We start from the raw sequence: 20,664 nt of genomic DNA, 5'->3' as shown, positions 1-20,664 counted from the left end.
ATGGCACTGAAGGGGCTAAAACCCAGTGGACTTGCTTACTCAACAGAGGCACCACCAAGCTCCGAATCAGATCCATCCTTTTCCACCCCCGACAGCCAACCGGACAAGATACACCCACATAAAAACCTCATCTTGTGTTTTGATGGTACCTCCCAGCAGTTTGGCCCTAAGCCGTTTACGAATGTGTTGAAACTCTTCCGAATGCTAGCCAAGGATTCCTATGACAAGCAGATGTGTTACTACCAACCAGGGATTGGAACATCCTTCCAGGCCGAGGCCACCAGCCTTAAGCATTCAGACATTTTGGGATGTGCTTTGGGTCGAGTAGATGCTGACATTGACACGATGATTGCGTTTTCCTTGGATGCCCACGCCAAAGCGGCTTACAAATATCTTATGAAATTCTACGCCAAAGGTGACAGGATCTACCTCTTTGGATTTAGGTTTGTTTACCACGATAGCTTCATATATGCAGCAAATTAACGCATCTAGTCGCGGGGCCTTTACAGCCAGAGTTCTCGCGGGGATGATCGAACGAGTGGGGTTGCTAAACTCGGGGTTGGAGGACATGGTGGACACTGCGTGGTCTATCTACAAGACATGGGAGTATGCGGGACAACCGGCCCAGCAAGGAGATTTAACCATTACGTTAGTGGAGGAGTTTAAGAGCGCGTTTACCCGTGGAATAGTGAAGATCCACTTCATGGGACTCTGGGATTCTGTCAACTCCGTGGGACTCTTGAGAGACCGTTTGTTCCCCTTTACCGCCAGAAGCAACATTGTCAAACACGTTCGACACGCCGTTAGTCTAGACGAACGCCGCGGAAAGTACAAGCAAAACTTATTTCTCCCGTACACATACTCAGCTTTGCTTGGGGGATACTGCCGCTCGCCAGGGGGACTTGCCTCTTGTAATATCGCGGCAAACGAAGTTTACGCTCTGTCAAACAGTCCCACTACGTATGCCCACCCTATCCGGTTGCCAAAGCCTCTCCGTCGAAAGAAAAATACCAGGATTGATGTTCCGCCGTCGCCTGATTTGGTTGAAATGTGGTTTCCCGGAGAGCACTCAGACGTAGGAGGTGGGTGGTCCCCAACTCCAGACGGCCAGTTTCTTTCCAACCTTCCCTTGCGCTGGATGCTTTTCCACGCGGTAAAGTATGGGGTGCTTTTCAAGGAAGGGTCGATTCACGAGTTTGCGGTCAGGTATCCGTCTAAGGATAGTTTGTACGCGGGCCACCACGACGCGTTATCTCTACGCATTAGAACCAAAGGAAAGTACACCCAAGGAACCAGCGACGCAAATTGGGTCTCCCGAAGCCTTTCCCGTATCATTAATGGAGCCCCGTCTGAGAACAAAACCACGCACTTCATAACCAACAAAAAGAAAAGAAGTTCGTGGAGGAAACTTAGCCTCACCAGAGACACGGGTGAAGAATCTCCTTCACCGTTCGACAACTTCAGCTCGAGCCTGGAAACTTTTGTGATTCCAAGGTCATCCTCCCACGAGTCAAGCATCGGGGAAAACGTGCTACGCTTTGCTTCCAGAGCAGAAGAATCGTTTACACAGGCGCTTTTGTGGTGGTTGATCGAATTGGTCCCCGTGGGGACGTTCATTGAGAATGAGAACGGCGAATGGAAAAGTCGAATGGTTCCCAACTTAGGAAGGCATCGCCGTGTTCCTGACAACCCTTTGATCCACTGGAGCGTGTTCTACCGGAAGCATCTTATCGAGGACTATAATCCAAAGAATTTACCTCCACGGGTTCTTCACGGAGGGGTAGATATCTGGGACGGACCGTTTCATGATTTGGGTGACACCCATAGTCTCTCGTATAGCTCTGACATCGCCGAGAGCGATTCCGTTGGGACCGGGTACGACTACAGTGTGATCCCCGACGATTTAGAGAGGTTACTCGCGCTCAACCCAAGACTCTAAAGCCAAGAATCAAAATGTACCTACAACAAACAGAACGTAATGCAGTTTTTTTTGTCAGTTTATCAGCCCACGGGGGTTTGCGGGCGCAAAAAACAATAAATAGGAGAAAAAAGAGAAGCGGAAGGAAATAAAAGGAATGGCTTTGGGAATGGAGGGCCCACGCAAACAAAGGCCCCATTGACCGGAATTGATGTCTATTAATTATCCAATCCAGGCCTCAGCTCAAAGCTTTATTCACGTATTTACAGGCCCTTGGAGGGGTCGGGAGGAGGTTTAACCGACCATCAAGGTGTCGGCATCGGAGAACTCGTAGGCTGGGATTTCCAAGTTCAACGGAGCTGGGCCCTTTCTAATTCTACCAGAGATATCGTAGTGGGAACCGTGGCAAGGACAGAACCAACCACCAAAGTCACCGGCTTCACCGATAGGCACACAACCCAAGTGGGTACAGATACCAACCATAATCAACCATTCTGGGGTCTTGACACGGTCAGCATCAGTCTGTGGGTCTCTCAAGGTGGACACATCGACCTCGTTAGCCTCTTCGATCTCAGCAGCGGTTCTGTGTCTGATGAAAACTGGCTTACCCTGCCATTTGACAATGACGTTCTTACCCTCTGGGATGGCGTTCAACTTGACCTCAACCTTGGCCATGGCCAAGACATCGGCGGAAGCAGACATGGTGTGTAAAAAGGTTTCGACAGTGGACTTGGCACCGGCGGCGGTCAACAAACCCATAGACCCGATCATGAAGTAGGCCGTGGATCTGGACCTATCATCAGCGCGGCCTGGCTTGGTGTAGGCACCAAAGTCTGGCTGGTTGTAGTTCGACTTGGCAGCGACAGCAGAGGACGAGAATAATCTAGATTGAGCACCTGGAGTGTTAGTATTGGCACGGGTTCAAACGCCAGCCTCTTTGTCCCGGCAGGCGTTGAATATATTGACTTACCCAAGGCTCTGAGGCTCTTAGCAGACTTGAAGGCAATGGAAGACATTGTTGGAGTGTTGGGGTTCAGTGGTGCTACTGTGAAAATGGGTCGAGTATTTTTATGTATGCGTTTTGATATCGTTCTGTCGTTTCTTACGCTTACGTTTTTCTGGCAGACCTCATTGGCTCCTGCCCGGCGCGCTGCGGGTAACTTTTCGGTGTGAGAAATTTATCCAGTCACGTTTCCGCGCACGTGATAGAAAAAGAAACTACGCACGTGATTTTTCAACATTATCCGGGGAAGCCCCTCAAAGGGGGGGGTAAGGATTGGCGGACTCCGCACTCGAGGCTATCACATTGTCTACCAGGATCTTGCCCCCCCAATAAGAGCTCACACAACCAAGTTGAAAGGCATACGCTAAGGTTACCCACAAATCAGTATCTACAAGCTTGTTATTACAAGCCCACACTAGTTTACCCAAGCATACGCAGCCACTCCCATTTAACCTCCTTTTTAATGATCTCAATCCGTGCCAGAACCGCGGGATCGTTTCGCAGAGCCCTCCACAGCTTGCGTAACCCAGGGTTGCTCCAGACTCAGGGCTTCATCAACGGCCAATGGGTGACCGGCGCCAGCCAATTTACGGTGTTGAACCCTGCCACCGGCCAGGAGCTCGCCCAGGTTGCGTGTATGACCGACCTGAACGTTGAAAGTGCGATCGATGCCGCAACTCAGGCATTTACCACGTACAAACATACGACCGCACGTATGCGCTCGGATTTTCTCTACCGGCTCTACCAGCTCATGACGGAGAACGCTGAGGATCTCGCTCGCATCCTTACGTTGGAGAACGGTAAGACGTTGGTGGACGCACGGGGCGAGGTCGCGTATGCGGCCAGCTTCTACAAATGGTTCGCAGAGGAGGCGCCACGCATGTACGGCGACACCATCCCGTCTGCCAACGGCGACAACCGCATCCTCACGATGCGCCAACCGGTCGGGGTCGTCGGGATCCTCACACCGTGGAACTTTCCCCAGGCAATGTTTGCACGCAAGGTTGCGGCAGCGTTGGCGGCAGGCTGCACTTCTGTGATAAAGCCTGACTCAGAGGTGCCATTGAGCGCGCTCGCGTTTGCACGGCTCGTGGAGGAGGCGGGAATCCCCCCTGGTGTGGTGAATGTGGTTCCCGTGAGCCACGAGCGGACGCCGGCAGCCGGAAAAATCATCTGCGAACACCCGGACGTGCGCAAGGTGTCGTTCACAGGATCTACGCCGGTCGGGGCGTTGCTAATGGCGCAGTCGGCGGGCACGGTGAAGAAAGTGTCGATGGAATTGGGTGGAAACGCACCGTTCATCGTGTTTGACGACGCTGATATCGATGCAGCGGTGGCTGGGGCCATTGGCTCCAAGTTCCGTCAGTCTGGTCAGACATGCGTGTGTGCAAACAGATTGTACATTCAGGAGGGAATCTACGAGGAGTTTGCCAAAAAGTTTACCCAAGCGGTGGAAAAGCTCAAGCTTGGCAACGGGTTGGATCCCGACGTGTCCCACGGCCCGTTGATCCATACCAGAGCTGTCAAAAAGGTACAGGAGCACATTGCTGATGCGGTGGCAAAGCAGGGCACGGTCTTGACCGGGGGAAGCGGTGTCCCGGAGTTGGGGGCGAATTTCTTCCAGCTCACGGTTGTGCGAGATGCGACAGCCGATATGAAAGTGGCACTGGAAGAGACGTTCGGGCCGTTGGCAGCATTATTCAAGTTTAAGACTGAGGAGGAAGCGGTGAGGTTGGCTAATGCGACCGAGTTTGGTTTGGCCGGGTATCTCTTTTCCAGGGACTATGCCAGGGTATTCAGGGTCGGCGAGGCCTTGGAAGTGGGCATGGTGGGGGCCAATACGGGGGCGATTTCCGAGAGCGCGCTTCCATTTGGTGGGGTTAAGGCGAGTGGATTGGGCCGCGAAGGGTCCAAGTACGGGATTGATGACTACACGGTTGTAAAGAGCATTGTCATCGGGGGGATAAACCAAAGGTAGGGTGCGGTTGACACTTATTCGTAATGGTAAGTAGAATGTCCGTTTGTGCGCCCGAGAGACGTTGAAACCCCCCCCCCCCCCCCAGATAGGGTACACGTAGAACCGTTTAGATAAATATTAATAAAATGTCTGCGTCTGACATGGATGGCAAACTGGTCCGAGTGATGCTAGATATAGCATGATCGCCCATGGGGATGCTGAGGTATAGGATTAACGACTTTATATATACATCGGTATTAATACCGGGAGTAGGATTCTTTGTCATATCTATTGCTATTTACATTACATTACACACATTACTCCTTCTTCTTCTTGGCCTCAGCCTCGATCTTGTCAAAGTCAGCCTTCCAGACACCATTCCCTTCGGTCGCGTTCATGCCCGGAAAGATCACGTTGAAGATCTCAGAGTAGTTCTCCACGGCGTGGAAGGTGAAACCCTCTCTGATGTAGTCCGGCACCTTCTCCCAGTCGGCAATATTTTCCTTCGGGAAGATGATGGTGGTGCAGCCGAAGCGCTTCGCGGCCATGGTCTTTTCGCGCAAGCCCCCAATTGGTCTCACGCGTCCGCTCAAGGACATTTCCCCGGTCATCGCGATGCCCGAACTAATGGAGCGGTTGAGCGCGAGCGAGAGGAACGACGACACCATCGTGACACCCGCCGACGGACCGTCCTTTGGAATCGCACCGTCGAGCACGTGCATGTGGATGCGCGCGCGCTCGAAGAAGCGGTTCTCCGGGTAGAAGCGGCTCAAGTACATCTTCGAGAAGGAGTAGGCGATCGCCGAGGACTCCTTCATGACATCGCCGAGAAGCCCGGTGGATGAGAAGGACCCAGACTGCGAGTAGAACAAGGGATGTTCCAAGACGGCCTCGTGCGGCAACACAGCCCCGCCCATGGAGCTATACGCGAGACCTTGGGTGAAGCCAGGTGGCGGCTGGTCAAAAAGACGGACGTCGGGATGGGACGGTCCAAGGAGCCCGACCAACTCAGAGGCTTGGATTTCCTTGGTGTAGGTTTCAGGGAAGGTTACGCGATCAACGGTAATTTCCGCAAGCGGGAACGTATCCGCGTAGTCATCCTCCTCAAGGGCCTCGCGGGAGGTCCTACCCGGGGCGACAGCCTCCGTTACTGGCTTAGGGTCAGCCATCAAGGTTTCAGCCTTGGCTTCAGGCTTTGCCTTGGGGTTTGATACAGGGTTCTCAAGTTGGGCCGGAACGGCATCTGGGCTGGGGGCTACGGCAGGTTCAGATACTTCCCTGACTTCCGATCCCTTGACCTCCGATCCCTTGACTTCAGAGTCGGTCTTATCCTCTACCAGACCTTCGTCCAACTTTAACTCCTTCAACGCCTTCATCCCCACCTTTCTATAAATCTTCTGCAAGTACTTGTCCAACCCTCTAACGCCGCTCTCCCGGGAGTACTCGGCCACCAACTTGGTCACCGCCTCGTCGGTGAGCGAAATATGACTCCCGTCCAATCCGTTCTGCTTCTTCGCCTTTGTCTCCAAGTAGTCTCTCGCAATGCGGAACTTTTCCCTGTCGGTATACCCTGGAACTTCAATAAGCTCCATCCGGTCCCTGACCGGCGCGGGCAAGAGGCCAATATCGTTCGCGGTGCACACAAACAACACGCGCGACAAGTCGATTGGCACCTCCAAATAGGTATCCACGTAGTTCGCGTTCTGTTCCGGGTCCAACATCTCCAACAACACCGCCACCGGGTTCCCGTGGCTACCGTACATGTTGCTCATCTTGTCCACCTCATCGAGCACAATGACCGGGTTCTGGCATTTCACATCCTTCATTGCCAACGCCACCTTACCCGGATATGCCCCGAGATAGGTACGCTTGTGCCCCTTCAAGTCGCTCGCGTCAGACATGCCGCCAAGCGAAATACGGTGGTAGCGGCGGTTCAACGACTTTGCGAGTGCCTTCGTGATGGACGTCTTTCCCACACCCGGCGGCCCGTGCAAGCACACAATCTTGCCCAGAAGTGACCCCAGGAGCTTGGCGCTGGCCACAAACTCCAAGATGCGGTCCTTGACCTCCTGCATCCCGTAGTGGTCCTCATCGAGCACCGTCGCGGCTTTGGCCATACTGTATTCGTCCTTGGTGTAGCGACCCCACGGGATGGACACGAGCCACTCGAGGTAAGACTTGCGGCTCTCAGCCCCGGAGGTGTTGGCCTGTGCGCGCTCGCGGCGGAGCGCGGCCAACTCCGAGTCGAATACGCGGCGCACTTTCTTCGGCATGAACACCTTGCTGGCGCTCTTCTCGAGCTCCACCACGACGTCAATCTCTTCAGCCTGCGACGTGGCAGCCCCGCCGTTTGGAAGCCCTGATTCCGGCAACGTCTTCGCCTTCTTCAATACGAGGTCGCGCTCGATGCGTAGCACATCAAGAGCGAGAGCCAAGCGCTGCTCGATGTTGGTTGTCTCGAGGATCTTTTGTAACGATTCGACGATGCCGTCGCTGTAAGCCGTCCCGGAGATGAAGTCCGCCATGAGGTCGGGACGCAAGTTGAGATCCACACCCTTCTTGCTTTGCGCGTAGTTGAAGCGCGAGAAGTTTGACTGGTGGAGCCCGTGCGGGTTCACCTCAAAGATGTGCTTGTACACGGTGAACGTCTCGTCGAGCAAGCTCTGCATCGCTACGTCCATCGTGAACGACTCGTTTGCGAGCTTCAGGAACCGCCCAATCGCCACGCCGTAGTCTTGGAGGTACCGCGCCGTGTTAAGCTCGTCCGCGATGTTGATGGTTTTGATGGTTTTAGGTGAGCGCACCATCGCGATTTCAGACTGGATGATCTGGTTGGTAAGCGCTGATTTGGACTCAGGAGATGTAGAAGCTTCCTCACCATCCTTATGTGCCACTTCCTTAATCTGTGCTTTATCCATCTCCTTTTCCTGCGTCTGGTCCTTTGGCACTTCAACTCTGCGATCTGAGGTGATATCCATCTCCTTCACCTTCTTCTGGAGTTCAGCCCTGCGCGCTTCGACATCCACAAACTTCGACTCGTCCACCTTGACAATCGTCTTTGGGGCGATAAACTCGTCCATCTTGACCCTCAGATGCGAGTACACGAGCCACTCCTCCCCCTTCTTGTTGCTCGACGGATAGACATTCACAATCTGCGCCAACACACCGACGTCGTAGACCTCACTGGCATCTCCCGGGACGTCACCTTCGAAGGCTTGGTCCTTCGGCAACGTGATCACAATGTACGGGTTCTTTCTTCGCAACGACTCCTTCGCAGCTTTAATGACGCGCGCGTCGGTCACGTTGAGCGCCTGGTACGCGCCCGGGAAGAGCGGGCGGCTGTTGAACGGAATGATCATCATGTTGGGCAAGTGCTCCACGGGATCGTCGGGGCCGGAGGCCGCACCAGAGGAGGAGCCAGAGCTAGCGGCGGATGTCCCAGGGAGGGTCGCAGCAATGGACTCCCTCATCTGTTCCGGGGTGATGCTTTGCTTCTTCTTTTCCTTCTTTTCCTTCTTTTCGATATTCTTTTCACTCTTTTCAATGTTCTTTTCAATGTTCTTTTCGTCCTTTTCGATCGGCTCATCATTTTCCTTTTTCGCCTTCACCTCAAGCAGGAAGGGATAACCGAATCTGAGCGCGTACGCGAGGGGCGCGCGCGCGGGATAGGCCTCGACGACGGAGGCCGGGCGCGGCAGCAAACGGGATGCGAGCATCGGCGCCGCGGAGGCTCTTCTGACAAGAGCTACAAGCAGCTTCTTGGCCCTCAAAGCAGGGATCATGTTCTATGGTAGCAACGTGGGGCCCGGGAGAGTAGCGAGGTAGGCGGCAAGAAGTGTCAAAAATACTCAGCGTCCAGCGCCACGCAGAGTGCCGGTATTGCTGGTTGGTGCACGCCCGGAGATGCAAGGCCGTTACTAATCGGCCTGTATACAGAGCCACGCGACTGACGTCAGAGGGCGAACAGCGATACCTCCAGAAGTAGGTGGTATCGCTGGTGTATCCCTTCTACGGGAGACAATAAAAACAACAACGGTGTATTGGGTTACCAGGGGTAGGTACTGGCTGAGGTAGTGTGTGTGTAGTAGGGAGATGGAAAAAACTCGGTGGATATCCAGGTGTGACATAACTAGAGGTAGATCTTTGTAATTCTCACGTGACTGAAATGGGTCTACCGATTCAGTCCCCATTCAGATATACATTTTTTTTCAAGCCTCCGGTTCAAGCTATGGATCCGGATCTGTTCTTTCCGAGTAATCCCTTGACATGGATTTGGCCAGGATAGTCCATCATATATAAGCCATACGAATAGGAAGGTTTTACGGTTCCGGAATTTCCTTTCTGAGCGTGAATGCGATAGCATCGCTTGTACGCTCTGATACCAAAAGACATGGCAATAATTAAGCCATTTCATGAGCTCGTCCAAAGTAAAGCAGTTATTATTTCAATTTAATCTCAATGTCTTGTATTCGGGGTATAAAAGTTATTTAGCCCAGTTCGCCTAAGTTTCAGCTCCTACCCTTCCGTCTCAGTTTACCCTCTTGCTTAATGAGGATATCAGTAGTTTGTCATCTGATTCTAAACAAATCTTACAAATTCTCTAAAAATTTTGATATTAGAAGGATTCTCTTAATACACAGCCTTATTCTCACATCTGGGCGTGTATCTCATGCGTAGAGATTATTACCAGTGTTGGTCGTTCGCAGACGAATCACATCCACCTTCTCTAACCGAACCATATCCACTCTCTCTAACCGAACCATATCTACCCCTGTTTGGCCAAACCGTATCAGTATGCTTTGCGGATAGCTACTAACTTTACTAACAGAACTATACTCATAAACACACCTCAGTCAGACGCATAACTGCCTTAGTTCCTAACCTATATCAACATTTGCCATAAAAGTATCCCCAGTGGTTCTGATGACAATAAATAAAAAAAGTACACATACATAGAGTAATCACCAGAGCCAGCCCTCCCGCTAAAACTCATCCTGGAACGAGTACAACGCGTTCACGTCCTCCGCCGGTGCCTCGGCCCCCGAGATCAGCTCCAAGTCTAGCCCGATCTCCTCCTGCTTGATCCCCGCCAATGCGTGCAAGTCTGCGACGTCCTCAAAGTTGTTGAAGCCAGTAATACCCGGGCCGAACGCCGCGGGCTCGGCCAGTGGCTCGACGAACTCCTTCTCGGGCTCAGCGACGCTGGGGGCAACGGGCGCCAGCGCCGCGGTCTTCTTCCTGGTCTCGCCGCGTTCCTGCTTCAATGCTTGCTGCTCCCTGTACTTTGCCAAGTAGATCTTCAACACCTCCGCGTAATTCTCGAAGCCCAAGTTGTTCATCGCAAACAAAATGTCCTCCCCGTTGATCGTCTTGCGCTTTTCGGCCGAACACTTGTCTGAGGCTTCGCTCGTGATGAACGATATGAATTCCGACACACACTCCTGCATGCACTCCTTGGCATCCTTGGACACCTTCGCCGTCGTCGGTAACGTGTTTTTCATCAACCGCGCCACGTTGGCGATCGGCAACCACCGGTCCTGCTCCCGGAGCTCAATTTCTCTTGTATCAATGTTAAGCGCGTCCATTTTGGGTGAGATATTAATAATTTAAGCGCGCGTTCGGTCGTTTGGGGTTGAGTGTGGGGTCGGCCCACCCAGGTTTCATCCCGGTCTCTTGTGTATTGGTTGAGAAAAATCTCCGGCGTGCGCGCACCATTCGGACTAGGCCCCGGGCGCGGTGTCTAAACAGGAAGGACAGACACTATGGATCCAGGCCGATGGTTTTTGGGTTAATAGTTTTCGGTTTAAACAAATATCCAAGTTGTCTAACCTAACCCAACATTTTAAGCAGTATTACACACTAGGCTGGACTCTTAGACAGGGTTCGGGCTAGTACGGAACCCTCCCATCTCTTGTGCACACACCGACCCAATTCGGCCGAGGTGCGGCGCACTTTTCCGTTGCTATCGTTATCGGCGGCTAAGCAAAAAGCCACTTCAAACTGATCTTTTTTTGCAGTTCAGACTCCATTTCCTCCAATGAAAAATTCCGTGGGACCACTGGATATCCCAAAGCTAGAGGAGAGAGCCATCACCTTGGCTAGAGAGTATCTCGGCGCTAACGACCCCGCCATCATCACCAACTCGTCGCTCTACGCAGAATCCCCCGATGCCGTGCTCGCATACTTGTTCAGCGCGATCATCCACGAAGACATAAGCGTTATTGCGCCGTTCTTGCTCAACTGGCGCGATGCTGATATCCAGGAAGCGTCGTACGCGAGCCTCGCAGATCTGCTAGAGATAGAGACAGTCGACCCAATCCAGTTCCTCCACCTTTTAGAGTTGGTTTTTACGCTCAAAGAGCCGCGATTCTGCCAGATAATGTACGAAATCATTCATCTCTACATCACTGGCGATCTCAGACGCCAATTGCTAGTCCCTGAGATTGCCACCATTCTTTTTTCCCAGCTCCAGCTCTGTTGTAGAGCGCTTCGTAAGGAAAACCATGACACAGCGTTGCTTCCCGAATCTACAGAACTACTTTTATCCTTGGAAAACCTCTTCCTCCAGCAGATGGAGCGGGGATGTGAGGCACCGTTGCTCTTGCTGCTCTTCGAGGCGGCGCTTGCAGATTCCTACTTTCTCGCGCTTTTCAATAAAATCCTTATCCACCACCCCGTCTGCTGTGACTATTTCACAGGCAGCGATCCGGTGGAAAATATCCGCCTTTTACGCAAGCAGTGCTTCACGTTCCAGACCTGGTTCCGGGTGACCTCCATCGATGAGGTGTTGTTCACCCTCACGAACAACAACAACGACCGAGCCTCTGCTCACAGAGACTCCTTGCGATGCAGCCTAGTAGATGCCAAATTGGTCATCAATGATATCTACACCGCAGAGTACGTCTTCCGGCCCCATGTATTCTACAACTTGACCCTCGTGTACGCGGCACTGGCACTCAAGGTCTACGTCAACGGCGAGCTCATCGACCGGTGCGACGCAGTGGATTTTAAGGCAATTAATCCGAATAACGAGTTCACAATGACCATGGGAGAGCAGACAAGCTTCACAAACGTGTTGGTGGTCAACCGTATCCAGCCAAAGACCTGGATTAGCTTATGCTACTACATGGGTGTGGGGTACACAGATCTCTACCAGAGCAACTGCTTGAGCTTCCTCAACTACGACACGCTCTGTGCCTTTGAACTCCGGTTGATCGAATGGTCAAAAACCAACGCCCCGGTTGACTTCTCCAACATGCTTGACCCCTCCGGCGTCCTTCTCCACCTCACCGCCAACAACGCCAGTCGGGCGGTCTGGCGGGCAGCATCTGTCTACCATTCACTATACACCATAGGAGGAGTGGCACTCCTCTTGCGTCTTATCGAGTCGTCGGACACTTCAGAAACCATCCTCCTCGCCCTAGAGTTGTTGTTTCGGTGCTTGAGCGACTGGCGCCTTATCAGGGAAATGGAGTCCCTCAACGGCTATGACATCCTCGCCACTATCTTGAAGACGAAGCCCAACCTTATCGACCACCAGATCCTCGACTTGGTGTTGGCAAAGGTGGGGTTTGACTTCGACAACCCTATCGACACCATTATCATCAATCCTATCGCCTATCGCTCGTTGATCACTGATTTTGACATCTGGAACAAGCTCAGCACCAGCTCGTCTTCCTTCAAATTCCTTATCTACCAGTTCACCGTTTTCGGTCAGGACTCCCGCTACCATCAGTTTAACATCAAGAAGTTGATCAAGATGAAGATCATCAAGCGGTTCATTCAGGCGTTAAAGTGCGGCACGTTCGACACCAAAATGCTTCCCGTGGTGTATAACTCCCTTTCGATCTTGGTCAAGGCCAATCCGTCGGTGGAGGTGATTCGCTCCCTCACCTCCTACATCATCTATGCCCTCAACTACAGAGCGAGCGAGCCTCTAAGGCTGGAGAGCAATGAGACACCACAGCCCCAAGGGTTAGAGCTAGGGTCCCTCCAGCAAGAATGCGGGACGGTGGTGCTCCGCCTTTTGACTGATGTGGTGCTAGAGGCGGCTTCCCCCGTGGTGGGGCTGTCGTCTAAACGGTACTCCCAGATGTACCGCAATCTTTCCAAGGCCGTCAGCATCCGGTGGATTCTCCTTGTGTTGAACAGCGACAACGCCGAGGTCATCCGGCTCGGGTTCACCCTTCTCGCCCAGATGCTCTCTGTGCTCGGAACCCACGTGTACGACAACTTTATCCGGTTTAACGGCTTGGAGATCTTGACGCACGCGTTGGGCAAGTGGTGGAGCAACGGATCGGTCAGCCTGGCAATCTTCGCGGCCGCTTTTGGCATTCTCAACGACCAACAGGCGGACGCGGGGTACTCCTTGCTTCAATGTGCAAGAGGCCCCTTGAGACATACCCGCGTCTCCGTTAAGGCACCCGACTACATGTACCTCTTCAACAATATCGTCTTGAGTTCTTTGAAGGTGGCGGCGTCTGGCCCAGCCCCCTTCCTCTTGATCAATGACTACGTCGCTGCCATGGAGGTTTGTTTCGAAGAGACGCCAATCAAAGGATTTTGCTACAACAAGACGTGGTTGAGCCAGATGATGGTCATCTTGGGCCGGTTGGAGATGCTCAGAAGCATGGAGACGGCTGATGTTGGCGTGGAGGGCTCTTTTACGTCATTAAAACGCTTCTTGGGGAAGGTGTTTATCGAGAGGTTGTTTGAGCCTAGCGATGAGTTCGCCCGCATGTATGGTGCCTTTGGTGACGAGTTCAAGTTTCTCACGGTGCAGTTTCTTTATCTGGGAATCGTCGACCACGTTAATCAGTTTGTGTTGATGACCCCCGATGTCTTCCAGGATCCGGTGTTACTCCGTAAGTTGACTCAGGTGCTCGGCCAATGCGTCCAGCACACCCAGATCTACCGAGGTACCCACTCAGAGGCCAACGCGTTGGTGTCGTGTGTGTGTTCGGTTATCGAAGTGAACAGCCGTAGCCAGGACGACTGCGTAAGGGTGTTGAAGCAGAACCTTGGCTCGTTGCTCTTGCACATGGTTCTTTGGGATCGCAAAGACTCTACCGAGGAGTTTAGTTATAGCGAGCGGTTGCTCAAGTTGCTCTTACTCCACCAGGGAACGATCTTTGGTGCGGATGTCTTGGATAACCGTCTCGCTGGCCCGTTCCTCGCGTGCCTTTTGCTCTCTGTCAATACTCAGGTGGTGGCCCTTCTCAGGAGCTTCTACCTCCAGAGAAGCAAGGACGTCGAGGAGATCAACCGGCTTCTTGGCCTGAGTTTGTTGGCGGGGTTCTTAGAGCACTGTGTGACCTCTACCGACGAAGAGGTGATGCTGGAGCTTGCGGCCAACTACAACTTGGTGGGATCGCTCGAAGTCTCTGTAACGAGGAGGATTGAGCAGTACCCGGTCGCTGCCCTGGCAGGGGACCGGGTCAAGCGGATCATTCAGGAGTTCCGCATTTTCAACAGCAAGTTGATCGACAACTTCCAGCGTGAGAACCAGAAGTGGACGCAGAACATTCTCCAGATGGAGGTGTCGAAGTTCCACCGCCATATCCAGGACCACCAGGATAACCTTCAGTTCTACATTACCGCGTACAACCGAATAAAGACCGAAACCTCGCGACTCTTGAAGAAGGAGGCGGATGTCAAGTACTATGTGGATTCCATCGAGGGGTTGGACCGCATGCGGATGCGACTTTTGCCGTTGAACGATGTCCACGAGTCGGAGCGCCTTTCCTACTCGATCGATGTTCCCGTGCTTCAGAGTGAGGAGGCGCCTGATACCCTGATGGAAACCTTCGAACTCGTCGAGGAGTCTCAGAGCATCGAGGAGGATAAAAACAGAAAGGTGCTTCGTAGCTTGGCGGTCGGGGATAGTATCACCCACATCTGGAACATCTCCCAGATTCTTGGCCTTTCGGCGGTGGAGGGGTTGTGCATTCTTGGCAACACCCACTTGTACCTTATTGACAACTACTTCCACGGGACCAACGGCGAAGTGGTGAACATTGAGGATGCCCCTACTGCCTCCAGAGACCCGTACTTGAAGTTGATCACGGGGAGAGAGTCAGAGGTGCGGGCAGAGACATCCACTACGCATCGGGTCCGCTCCTGGAGGCTTGACGAGCTTGCCTCCATCTCGAAGAAGCAGTTTTTGTTTCGGGACGTGGCTCTAGAGCTCTTCTTTGTGGATGGCGGAACGGTTTTGCTTACTTGCTTGAACCCCAAGCAGCGGGACTCTGTACACTCGAAGTTGTCCCAAAGTGCGACAGGCAAGGGATTGAGCGACGACTTGACCGAAGCTTTGAAGTTGGCAGCCTCCTCGGCGGCCGTGGTTGCCGCTAAGCCCTCCTTCTTCTCCTCCAAGATCATTTCTGCCTTCAACTCTATGAACATCGGGATCTTTGCGGCCACCAAGAAGTGGAAACGCGGCGAGATCTCCAACTTATACTACTTGATGCTTGTGAACACCCTCGCGGGGCGGACCTGCAACGATTTGACCCAGTACCCGGTGTTTCCCTGGGTCATCGCAGACTACACCAGCGACGAGCTCGACCTAGACGACCCCAAATCGTTCAGAGACCTTTCCAAGCCCATGGGGGCTCAGTCGGAGGAACGACTAGGAAAGTTCCGCGAGCGCTACGAGGCGTTGGAGAGTTTGGAGGACCGAAACGCCCCACCGTTCCATTATGGCACTCACTACTCCTCCTCCATGATTGTCACTTCCTACTTGATCCGCCTTGAGCCGTATGTGCAGTCGTATTTGTTGCTACAGGGCGGGCGATTTGACCACGCTGACCGGTTGTTCTACTCCATTCCCAAGACCTGGACCTCTGCTTCCCGTGACAACTCCTCCGACGTTCGTGAGCTCATCCCTGAGTTTTTCTACCTCCCCGAGTTTTTGACCAACGACAACAACTTTGAGTTTGGAAAGTTGCAGTCGGGTGAGACAATCAACAATGTGGAACTTCCGCCGTGGGCCAAGGGGGACCCCAAGATCTTTATCCGAAAGAACAGGGAGGCTCTTGAAAGCCCTTACGTGTCGCAGAACTTGCACAAATGGATTGATTTAATATTCGGGTACAAACAAAACGGACCAGAGGCCATTGCGATTGGCAACGTGTTCCACAATCTCAGCTATCACGGAGCGGTCAACTTGGACGATATTTCCGACGAGATGCAGAAGAGTGCCATGACCGGGATCATTCACAACTTTGGCCAGACGCCGTTGCAAATCTTTAAACAGCCGCACTCGGCCAAGGGGGTGCTAGACTCGGTCGATTGGACCAAGGAAATCCTAGACGGTCCGTCTTTCACGTTGGAGCTGAAGAGCAAGGAGCCGGTGAGCCAGATTGAAATGAGCACAAAGACCAGGGCCTGGAGGGGCAGACCATTCCTCACCTCGAACAGCGGGGGAGTCCTGATGAAAAAAGGACCGTCGCCAACTTCGTTGTATGTTAATGGCAAGATCGTTGAAAGCTTCCATAATCAGCCGATCTCTGCCCTCGTGTTTGCAACTGAGAGCTCCTTTTTAACGGGTTCTACCGATGGAACGATCCACATCTGGAAATACACCATGGTGGGAGGCGAGACTGAGTTGGAATTCCAGGAGATTCTCCGCGGCCATATCCGCGGGGTCTGGGATATCCAATGCTCACGGCCGTTCAACATGGCGTTGAGCGTGGATGAAGCAGGTGCGGTGCTTCTATGGGACCTCTCTCGGTACAAGTTTGTAAGAAGGTTTAAACTGGGCGAGGAAAAGCTGGTTCTGGCCATCGGGATTTCCAGCGAAACCGGGTGTGTGGGCTACAGCGTTGGCCTGCTATTGCACCTTTTTACTCTCAACGGTGAGCCAATCCTTGTCTCTGATTGCCGTGAAAGCGTCTCGTGTATTGAATTTGGCCGATGCAGCGGCCGGGCATACTTTAAGGACGAGCTAGTGGCGGTAGGTATGGGTAGCACTGTCGTGGTGTACAAGCTACGGGTGGGCTTGGATGGAAAGTGGACCCTTACCCGTGCGCGGAGCTTTGCGATCGACAAGAACGCGGAGGTGACACGGATGAAGTTGTTGCTCACATCAGAGATTGAATATGAGGAGGCGTCGTTGATGCAGAAGTTTGAGCTTGTGTGTGGCGATTCCCGCGGAAAGATCTATGCGTGGCGATAGCTGGTTATGGTGTAACGGTTGAGGGTTAACTTGTAATATATTCTCGTTGAATGCGAATCAAGATATCTGGAAACCGATCGGGGTCTAGTCAATCTGAAGGTTCTTGTGCATGTCGTCACTGGTGAACGTGTAGGCTGCAAGTCATGTATATTTTCAGGATTGGCCCCATGAGATGTTTGTCTCGAAGCGGGTGGCTAGCCGGCTAGGCTTTTTTTTTTTTTTTTTTTTGATTCCAAACAGCACAAGATCTTCTCGCTAAAGTAATTGCACTAGACTGGAGCATTCTCTGGAAAATGCCATTTTAATTTTTTGTTAAACATACACTAAACGATAAGAAAACAGCGGATGCGAGCCCAACTTAAAGCATGGAACAAACCGTTCAACTCCTGCTCACGATAGGCTCAATGCGTACAATTCGACACCCACAAACAATCCTTTGGTCAAAAACTCGGGCACAAGTCAACTGCTCAAACTGAGGGTAGCGGTCACTAGGAAAAAACCTCTCAAGCTAATATTAGCTCTCGGGTTGGGCTTTTCGCAAAAAAATGCCACCCCTTTTTGATAGGACGTGAATGGCTCATGCTGTTTTGGTATACACGGCGCTCAACTAATGCTATCTAAGAGACATCGGCATAAATGCCAGCCTCTTTCTACCGATTGGACCCTGATCCCCAGCGGTCGTAGCAGTACAATCCGCACACAATCATCCCGAGACCCAAACCTTGGTAGCGGGTGATACCATAGCCGTTCACCATGAGCGAAATGCTGATGGTGATAATTACGATACGCTTTAACATACTGGCGATGGAATAGGTGACGGTAGATACCGACCCTAAAAGGTAGAAGGCGAGCAACGACTGGAGTAAGTGACAAAACCCGTTCCCGCACATGGCTAGCCATGGGACCTCCACGCTGCCGAGCGCTGCCCAAAGCGGCCAGAATTCCGAACACATCCACGCGACAGAGGTGAAGCCACAACCAAGAATCAGGCAGTGCATCATTAAAGTGATCTTATCTGGTTTGATCGACTCATTCATCATATCCACACTCTCGGTAAACGGCTTGGAGATGGATAAGGCGCGCAGACGGTAGGTGGAATCTCGACCCACCATCTCTCTTTCCTTGTCAGTGACTCTATTGTCCTCCGTTACGGGCAAATGCCGCAACTTTTGGACATCCTCTACGCTCCCGTGAAGAGCCAAGGTGCCGGGGTCGATGTTCTGGGAGTTGTAGGTGAAGACCTTCTTTCCGTAAATACTCTGGGACGCAAACACGGTGGCGCTCCCGAGGGCATAAAGGGCACCTTTTACGTGGTCTAAATCATGCAAATCATCGGTTTCGAGCTTCTTATCGGCCACCACAATCATAACCACGCCAAGCACCAACGGGGCTAGCGAGAGGTACGTCACAAGCGGAAAGCGCACCGCATACGCGAGCCGGTAGCCGGTGACGATAAGAATCGGCGACAAGGCCTTGACACTTGAAACGGTCGCTACCGGCACCAAGGACATGGCCTGTAAACTGAGAAACTTTCCCACGAACTGGAACACGCCAAGAGGAAGGGTGCTCTTCAAGATCGCGCGCGAGAGCAACACAGCGCGGGCGTCGTTGTGTGCGGGCACGGTGCCCTTGGGAAAGTGCATGCGAAGCACCGGAAAGTGCGACACGATGGTTGAAAACACCGCACAGAGCACCGCCAGGATGAAAAACTGCCAGAGTGCGAGCGAAAGCGGGTACGGAAATACGGTCAAGATGGCCTTGGTGGACTGTGACGTGAAGGACGACACCGCGTACCACACGAGGCATGTGCCAGTGATTCGCACCGAAATGGGCGGCAACATTCGGAGGATTGGTGAGGGCATGGAAACAAGGGAATTGTGAATGAGTCGGGAAGAAGAAAAGAGCGGAAGGGTGTTAATGTGGCTGCGGCTATTTTTAGCCAGGGTGCAGGAATGAGCGTTGCGCGTAAGATTCGACAGGGAACACCGTGTAGATATTTCCGAGGCGCCTCGGTTAGTCCATTGTGAGCTGAGATTTGCGGTAGGAGTCAGACTGAGTATTGTCCATTATTGGGTGTCTGGGAGAGACTTGAAGAGGCAGGAGTACAAATCCGGCCGTCTTGAAGACAGAGATAAGCGGCATATATACGTCTCTCGGATAAACCTCGATCCTCGAAAAACTAAAAGGGGCATTAGGGTGTTATTGATTTTTGTGTAATAATCTCTATTGGACTTCTGGTGGAAAATCGATTCCACCGTTTACACCACGTGTACATTTTCCCATTGGGTTGGAGATCTTGTTGGATAGCAATACATTTGGTGTGAATTAAAACTGCCCTCCCAGATTCTCTGATCAGTCTGAAATGTAGCCTGGGTTCGCAATCTCACTTACTATGATCTACGAAAGTTTGAATATTTTACTTGAACCTTGCCACTCATAGAACATATCATGGTATCATATTTCCAAATTTATAATGACAAATCAGTAGTTCATTTGTCAGATAATCCACCGCACACATCGTTTTTCGGTAAATCTTTCCCCTAATCCAATTTGATACCCTGGGGGGTCTGCATGCCCTGTCTCTGCGCATCCTTGAACGTTTCAATATACTCCGGGTTCACCATTTCCAAAACGGACGGACCGAAAAGGATCGCACCAGTCACCAAGATCCCGAATAGCATAAGCTTGTTGTTCCAGATCGCGGCTAACGGGCCGCTCTGGAACAAGCCGTCGTTTCTCACCTCGAGATACTGGCGCGGCCTTTCCACCTCAACCGCGAGCGGCAATGCTACCTCGGTATTGTTATTGGCCACGTACGGCGTCCCTGGAGAGTGTCTGTAGCCCCTGACCTCGTCCTCAACCACCTCCACAAACACGCGATTCGGCACGAATTGGTAGTCGAGCGATTCCACAAACAACTCGTGTTCGGAATTCTCCGCAACCTCGAACAGGAAAGAATAGTCTGTGTGGAGGGTCGTCTGCTGTACAGAAAAGTCCTCTAGCGAGACAAGGCGGATGAAGATCCGGGCCGGGTCGTAGGTCGTGACATTGGAGAGCTGGCCGGAGATGGTGTACGCAATACACACATGGCAGAACACCGCAAGGAGAAGGTGATAGGGGCGGAGCATGTATGTGAAAATCGAAAAAGGTGGATATGTAAAAATCGAAAAAGGTGGATATGCGTGGAGATAAAGAGGGCTTGCTCTGAGCTTCTGGTTGAAGTTTGAAAACAGACTGCACGCTGCTGTAGAGGGGGGATAAACCGTATGCAGCTCGGGTGGGCCATCTAACGGTAGCACTCTTTGGCGAGTTTATTTATTAACCCAAGTGAACCTAGAGTTGACCCTCAGATCTGTCGCATAAACAAGACACGCCAATCATCTCAAGATAGTCGCAAGGAATAATACTCTTGCTATCTCAGTCTCATTCATAGCCAATCGGACCAAGGCGTTTATATCCTATTTATTTCCTCAGGTAACGGTATCAGGACGCATTCCAATTTTCCTGATTCGCACTACCGAAACACTCACAGGCAAGGTATCCCACTCCTGCTATCATCGCTTCTATCTACGCTACACCTTGAATATCTATATGCAGGTTGACACTCCGTT

General features: G+C 52.3%; 8 protein-coding genes across 8 annotated transcripts; 3 read left to right on the top strand and 5 right to left on the bottom strand.

Annotated features, from left to right (window-relative positions):
* Positions 1 to 120: 120 nt before the first annotated feature.
* Positions 121 to 1,756, top strand: BABINDRAFT_19882 (uncharacterized protein; the record flags this gene model as incomplete). The annotated part of the gene is made up of 4 exons (XM_019131229.1): positions 121 to 443; positions 493 to 852; positions 1,015 to 1,398; positions 1,471 to 1,756. Coding segments are annotated over 4 exons (1,353 nt in total), but the record flags the coding sequence as incomplete, so codon positions are not given.
* Positions 1,757 to 2,212: 456 nt separating this feature from the next.
* RIP1 (ubiquinol--cytochrome-c reductase catalytic subunit) lies at positions 2,213 to 2,982 on the bottom strand (the record flags this gene model as incomplete). Its single annotated transcript, XM_019131090.1, has 2 exons — positions 2,889 to 2,982; positions 2,213 to 2,814 (listed from the first exon to the last, which is right to left on the bottom strand). The coding sequence occupies exons 1-2, from the start codon at positions 2,932 to 2,934 to the stop codon at positions 2,213 to 2,215; spliced, it is 648 nt and encodes a 215-aa protein (XP_018987332.1). The 5' UTR covers positions 2,935 to 2,982.
* A 383-nt stretch (positions 2,983 to 3,365) lies between these two features.
* On the top strand, positions 3,366 to 4,965 carry BABINDRAFT_160215 (NAD-dependent succinate-semialdehyde dehydrogenase). The gene has a single exon (XM_019128118.1). The coding sequence runs from the start codon at positions 3,385 to 3,387 to the stop codon at positions 4,897 to 4,899; it is 1,515 nt and encodes a 504-aa protein (XP_018987331.1). The 5' UTR covers positions 3,366 to 3,384; the 3' UTR covers positions 4,900 to 4,965.
* A 230-nt stretch (positions 4,966 to 5,195) lies between these two features.
* Positions 5,196 to 8,246, bottom strand: PIM1 (ATP-dependent Lon protease; the record flags this gene model as incomplete). Its single annotated transcript, XM_019131228.2, has 3 exons — positions 5,196 to 6,151; positions 6,221 to 7,796; positions 7,905 to 8,246. Coding segments are annotated over 3 exons (2,874 nt in total), but the record flags the coding sequence as incomplete, so codon positions are not given.
* A 761-nt stretch (positions 8,247 to 9,007) lies between these two features.
* HAP31 (Hap31p) lies at positions 9,008 to 10,463 on the bottom strand (the record flags this gene model as incomplete). The annotated part of the gene is made up of 3 exons (XM_019130749.1): positions 9,008 to 9,038; positions 9,664 to 9,699; positions 10,162 to 10,463. The coding sequence occupies 3 exons, from the start codon at positions 10,461 to 10,463 to the stop codon at positions 9,008 to 9,010; spliced, it is 369 nt and encodes a 122-aa protein (XP_018987329.1).
* Positions 10,464 to 14,347: 3,884 nt separating this feature from the next.
* On the top strand, positions 14,348 to 16,624 carry BPH1 (Bph1p; the record flags this gene model as incomplete). The annotated part of the gene is made up of 1 exon (XM_019131199.1): positions 14,348 to 16,624. A coding segment is annotated over one exon (2,277 nt), but the record flags the coding sequence as incomplete, so codon positions are not given.
* Positions 16,625 to 17,703: 1,079 nt separating this feature from the next.
* BABINDRAFT_32448 (uncharacterized protein) lies at positions 17,704 to 18,915 on the bottom strand (the record flags this gene model as incomplete). The annotated part of the gene is made up of 1 exon (XM_019131592.1): positions 17,704 to 18,915. One exon carries the CDS (start codon positions 18,913 to 18,915, stop codon positions 17,704 to 17,706), a length of 1,212 nt encoding a protein of 403 aa, XP_018987327.1.
* A 678-nt stretch (positions 18,916 to 19,593) lies between these two features.
* BABINDRAFT_165501 (uncharacterized protein) lies at positions 19,594 to 20,181 on the bottom strand (the record flags this gene model as incomplete). The annotated part of the gene is made up of 1 exon (XM_019130342.1): positions 19,594 to 20,181. The coding sequence occupies one exon, from the start codon at positions 20,179 to 20,181 to the stop codon at positions 19,594 to 19,596; it is 588 nt and encodes a 195-aa protein (XP_018987326.1).
* Between the last annotated feature and the right edge of the window lie 483 nt (positions 20,182 to 20,664).

The sequence above is a fragment of the Babjeviella inositovora genome (genome assembly GCF_001661335.1).
Source record: "Babjeviella inositovora NRRL Y-12698 unplaced genomic scaffold BABINscaffold_2, whole genome shotgun sequence".
NCBI lineage: Eukaryota > Fungi > Ascomycota > Pichiomycetes > Serinales > Babjeviella > Babjeviella inositovora.
Note: the sequence above shows the minus strand (reverse complement) of the source record. Positions and strands in the feature narration are given on the sequence as shown.